Raw genomic sequence first — 6000 nt, forward strand, 5'->3', positions numbered from 1 at the left:
TAAAAGGGGATGAATTCCATCAGAAATCACACCACCCAAATTCAAAAACTGTGCTAGTATGTATATACAGAACATCTATCACACATAGTTATATATATTTTATTATAATACTTAAATCACAAAAAACTTCAACTTTGTAAGGCTCTGCTGCTGCTTTTGCTTTTCTTTATGTCCCTTTTGTTTCATTCCCCTCAGTACTGGAAGCTAGTAGACATATTACATCTCTATCTTCTACAGTCGAACAGCCCTTTAGAGTCCCAAGTATGTAAGATTGAGTAGGATGTGAACTAACTGCCTGGCATGAAAGTTCTTGGAAAACAAAGTCAATGGACTATTTTTGTGTGTAGAATTAGGCCCTGACCTTGCAAAGGTCTACTCACACGCTTAAATTTGCAAATACACATAATAACAATGGTAAGCTAAATTCCACTATATTTAACACAACGCAGACTTGAACTATTGTCCACAACTGACAATGTAAAAAGCAAACAAAGGATGACTTTAGGACACAAGAAGACAAAGCCATCATGAAAGTTTTATTTTCATATTTTTTCCCAAAAAATATAAGAGCTTACAAACATGAAACCTCACTAGTTTTATGCTTTTAATCATAATGCTCTTTTCTCCCACATTTTATAGAAAAGTAAAAGGACAAGATAAATGGTAGCATCAGCAATACTTCAGTAATACTGTGTATCTGTACAGTGTCATTAGTCCAAAGATTTCAAAGTAGTTTATATTCATTAATGAAGCTTAGGACTTGTCTACATGGGGAAACTGACCAGAATAGCTATTACACTTTAAATTCAAATCCCATCTTATCTTGGACAAGCCTTCTGTGTAGACAAGCCGTTACAAGTGGATAAACAGAGGCACACAGGGTGGTTAAACGATATCACACACTGTAGAAGAGCTAGGGAAAAAATGTTATTTCCCCTTGTCTATTCCCCCACTGTTCCTCAGACGTTCTCCTTAACTGCTGGAAACGGCCCACCTTGATTATCACTACAAAAGGTTTTCTTCCCTTCCCACCCCCCCCCCCCCACTCTCCTACTGGTAATAGCTCATCTTAAGTGATCACTCTCCTTACAGTGTGCATGATAAACACCCATTTTTTCATGTTCTGTTTGTATATAAATCTCCTCACTGTATTTTCCACTGAATGCATCTGATGAGTGAGCTGTAGCTCAAATAAATTGGTTAGTCTCTAAGGTGCCACAAGTACTCCTTTTCTTTTTGCGAATACAGACTAACACGGCTGCTACTCTGAAACCGGAAAAAATGTAAGAATCCTGATTCCCAGTTCCCTGCCCTTACTAGCTTTTAAGCACTGTGCTATACAAGACACAGATAAATATATTCCTTTTCTGGAGAGTTAACTTTATAGAAGACCTATGTAGTACCTACCTTATTAACCTGACGTGCCTCAAGTCTCCCTGATTTAGAGGATGCCATGTTTCTTTTGTGACTTTATTTTGAGGCTGTGTTTACAGTCTGAACCTCTCTGAATGAAGGAATTTCTCAGGGCTTGAGAGAAGCCCTGATAGGAAAAATACATTATACTGCACCCACTCTTCACATGGCTGTCCCTATGGAAGTGGACTGGGGGGGCGGTGTTACACACACACAGGAATTCACCCACTTCTTGTGGAATGGGAGAGAAAAGGGCAGGGTGCCCTCTTGGCCACGTGGATAAAAGGGAGGCCAGGCACAAGGGAGATGAAAGCCCTCCCTTTCCCTGGTGCAGAGGCAGGGACAACACAGGGGAGGGATATTCCCCCTTGTCTCTGTGGATGAGGAAACTGGCATAGGGAGGCCCCCTGTTTTTCCTATGCAAGGAGAAGAGGCAGACATGGGAAGATCCTCCTTAAGAATGGGGAAGGCAAATCCTAGGGCGTCCCCCCTTACCCCTGTGAACGGGGGAGGGGGCAGAGGAGAGCGACACGGCCGGGGGGGAGCCCCCCTGTGAACGGGGGAGGGAGCAGGGGAGAGCGGCGGGGCCCGAGGGGGGGTGGAGCCCCCTGTGAACGGGGGAGGGGGCAGGAGAGCGGCGGGGCCCGGGGGGGTGTAGCCCCCTGTGAACGGGGGAGGGGGCAGGAGAGCGGCGGGGCCCGGGGGGGTGTAGCCCCCTGTGAACGGGGGAGGGGGCAGGGGAGAGCGGCGGGGCCCGGGGGGGGTGGAGCCCCCTGTGAACGAGGGAGGGGGCAGAGGAGAGCGGCGGGGCCCGGGGGGTGGAGCCCCCTGTGAACGGGGGAGGGCGGCGGGGGAGAGCGGCGGGGCCCGGGGGGGTGGAGCCCCCTGTGAACGGGGGAGGGGGAGGGCGAGGGCGGCGGGGCCCGGGGGGGTGGAGCCCCCTGTGAACGGGGGAGGGGGAGGGCGAGGGCGGCGGGGCCCGGGGGGGTGGAGCCCCCTGTGAACGGGGGAGGGGGAGGGCGAGGGCGGCGGGGCCCGGGGGGGTGGAGCCCCCTGTGAACGGGGGAGGGGGCGGGGGAGAGCGGCGGGGCCCGGGGGGTGGAGCCCCCTGTGAACGGGGGAGAGCGGCGGGGCCCGGGGGGGCGGAGCCCCCTGTGAACGGGGGAGGGCGGCGGGGCCCGGGGGGGCGGAGCCCCCTGTGAACGGGGGAGGGGGCAGGGGAGAGCGGCGGGGCCCGGGGGGTGCAGCCCCCTGTGAACGGGGGAGGGGGCAGGGGAGAGCGGCGGGGCCCGGGGGGTGGAGCCCCCTGTGAACGGGGGAGAGCGGCGGGGCCCGGGGGGGCGGAGCCCCCTGTGAACGGGGGAGGGCGGCGGGGCCCGGGGGGGCGGAGCCCCCTGTGAACGGGGGAGGGGGCAGGGGAGAGCGGCGGGGCCCGGGGGGTGCAGCCCCCTGTGAACGGGGGAGGGGGCAGGGGAGAGCGGCGGGGCCCGGGGGGTGGAGCCCCCTGTGAACGGGGGAGGGCGGCGGGGCCCGGGGTTGCAGCCCCCTGTGAACGGGGGAGAGCGGCGGGGCCCGGGGGGGCGGAGCCCCCTGTGAACGGGGGAGGGCGGCGGGGCCCGGGGGGGCGGAGCCCCCTGTGAACGGGGGAGGGGGCAGGGGAGAGCGGCGGGGCCCGGGGGGTGCAGCCCCCTGTGAACGGGGGAGGGGGCAGGGGAGAGCGGCGGGGCCCGGGGGGTGGAGCCCCCTGTGAACGGGGGAGGGCGGCGGCCCGGGGGGGAGCCCCCTGTGAACAGAGCCGGTGCCGGCACTTACTGTATCCTGCCCGCCGTGGTGGCGTTCCCCGTCTGGGCTCTGAGACAGGCCAGCAGGAGCAGCCTCATCGCGGCGCGTCCCACCGGGCCCGGCGGCAGCGACAGGCAGCTCCCAAGCAGGGCCAGGGCAGGGAGCCACCGGGGGGCGCTGCCATCGCGCCGCAGCCGGCGCCCGGGGCAGCGTTACCCGGCCCGCCGCCGCCGCCGCCGCCGCTGCTGGCTGCTGTCCGGGCCCACAAAGGCACCGCGGCCACAGGAGCCCGGAGCGAGGGTTCCGCCTCCCCCGCGGCGGGACGGAGAGACACAGGCACGCTCCTGCGCCTCCCGCGGGCGGGGAGACAGACCCTCCTTAGCCACCCCCCGCGAGCCCTGGGCACCACGGACAATGCCCGCGGGGCCTCCAGCCCTAACTGCGGGGCCAGGCCCTGTTCTGGGTGGATCGCCCCTCCCCAGGAGGGAGAGAGAGAGACCTGAGGGGGGCTGACTCCTCTCTGAGCTTCCCAACACTGATCTAGCCTCTCCGGCCAGTGGTCATAAACATACAGCTAAGGAGGACTTGTGGCACCTTCGAGACTAACACATTTATTAGAGCATAAGCTTTCATGGGCTACAGCCCACTTCATCGGATGCATATAGTAAGAAGACATATATACATACAGGGAGGGTGGAAGTTGCCACACAAACTGTAAGAGGCTAATTTGTTGAGATGAGCTATTATCAGCAGGAGAAAAAAACTTCTGTAGTGATAATCAAGATGGCCCATTTAGACAGTTGACAAGAAGGTGTGAGGATACTTAACATGGGGAAATAGATTCAATATAATGACCCAGCCACTCTCAGTCTCTGTTCAAACCCAAGTTAATGCTATCTTGTTTGCATATTAATTCAAGTTGAGCAGTTTCTCCTTGGAGGCTGTTTCTGAAGCTTTTCTGTTGCAAAATTGCCACCCTTAAGTCACATTAGCCACGCCATCGGGGGCTTGTTCACCTGCACATCGACCAATGTGATATATGCCATCATGTGCCAGCGATGCCCCTCTGCCATGTACATTGGCAAAACTGGACAGTCTCTATGCAAAAGAATAAATGGGCACAGATCTGACATCAGGAATCATAACATTCAAAAACCGTAGGAGAACACTTCAACCTCTCTGGCCATTCAGTAAAAAACTTAAGGGTGGCAATTTTGCAACAGAAAAGCTTCAAAAACAGACTCCAACGAGAAACTGCTGAGCTTGAATTAATATGCAAACTAGATACCATTAACCTGGGTTTGAGTAGAGACTGGGAGTGGCGGAGTCATTACACGTACTGAATCTATTTCTCCATGTTAAGTATCTGCACACCTTCTTGTCAACTGTCTAAATGGGCCATCTTGATTATCACTACAAAAGTTTTTTTCTCCTGCTGATAATAGCTCATCTTAATTAATTAGCCTCTTACAGTTTGTATGGCAACTTCCACCTTCTCTGTATGTGTATATAGATATATTTTCTAAGTAAATGTTCCATTCTATGTATCCAATGAAGTGGGCTGTAGCCCACAAAAGCTTATGCTCAAATAAATTTGTTAGTCTCTAAGGTGCCACAAGTACTTCTGTTCTTTTTGCGGATACAGACTAACATGGCTGCTACTCTGAAATGTGTCAATACAGCTAAGGGTAGCATAAAATCCCTCCTTTATCTGTAAAGGGTTAAGAAGCTCAGATAACCTGGTTCGCAAAAAGAAAAGGAGTACTTGTGGCACCTTAGAGACTAACAAATTTATTTATTAACCTGGTTGGAACCTGACTAAAAGGACCAATAAGGGGAGAAGATACTTTTAAATCTGTGGGGGGAAGGTTTTTGTTTTGGGATTTGTTTTGTTTTTGCTTTCTCCGGGGACAAAGAGAGAGACTAAGCAAGTAATCCAGTTCCTACTGAATGATACATCTAAATTTACAGAAATAGTAAGTAATAGAAAGGAAATGCATTTGAGTGTCTTTTGTTTTAGCTTGTGAATTTTCCTTGTGCTTAGAAGGAGGTTTATCCCTGTTTTTTGTAATTTTGAAGTTTTGCTTAGAGGGGAATCCTCTATGTTTTAAATCTTATTACCCTGTAAAATTACCTTCCATCCTGATTTTACAGAGGTGTTTCTTTTACTTTTTTTCCCCTTTATTATAAAGTTCTGTTTTTTAAGAATCTGATTGGTTTTTAGTGTCCTAAAAACCCAAGGATCTGGTCTGTGCTCACCTTGTTTACCTATCTGGTTGGTAGATTATTCTCAAGCCTCCCCAGGAAAGGGGGTGAAGGGGCTTGGGGGAATATTTGGGGGAAACAGGTACTCCGAGTAGTTCTTTTCCTGAATCTTTGTCTAACTCACTTAGTGGTGGCAGCAGGGAAAGTTTTTAACCTAAGCTGATAGAAATAATCTTAGGGGGTCTTTCATGCAGGTCCCCACATCTGTACCCCAGAGTTCAGAGTGGGGAGGGAACCCTAACACCAGTAAAGTCAGAGAAAGGGAGACTCCCCCCTGCAGATTCAGGTCTCACAAAGCCAGACTTTCTCTTCACTTGCACCTCTTTTACACTGGTGACTTGAATTGAGTTACTCCTGATTGACACCACTCAAAGGCCCTGGCCACACTAGAAAGTTGTACCTTTTAACTCTGCCAGCATAGTCCAAGTGGTACAATCTGCCCTAGTTTGGACCCAGCTATATTAGTATAAGGGGGAGGGGAGTGTTACGCACAAAGGAATGCTGTACCAGTATAGGTACACCACACTTGGAAGGCTTTGC

At 52.8% G+C, this 6000-nt stretch overlaps 1 protein-coding gene across 2 annotated transcripts in view; it reads right to left on the reverse strand.

Annotated features, from left to right (window-relative positions):
- GLT1D1 (glycosyltransferase 1 domain containing 1) overlaps window positions 1-3426 on the reverse strand; it is a 90754-nt gene extending 87328 nt beyond the window's left edge. For both annotated transcript variants that reach the window (XM_077835091.1, XM_077835090.1), the window contains exon 1: window positions 3226-3426. In XM_077835091.1, coding sequence (XP_077691217.1) covers window positions 3226-3293 — 68 coding nt within the window. In that variant the 5' untranslated portion in view covers window positions 3294-3426. The remainder of the gene's footprint in view (window positions 1-3225) is intronic.
- Between the last annotated feature and the right edge of the window lie 2574 nt (window positions 3427-6000).

This window comes from Eretmochelys imbricata, chromosome 15, assembly GCF_965152235.1.
Source record: "Eretmochelys imbricata isolate rEreImb1 chromosome 15, rEreImb1.hap1, whole genome shotgun sequence".
NCBI lineage: Eukaryota > Metazoa > Chordata > Testudines > Cheloniidae > Eretmochelys > Eretmochelys imbricata.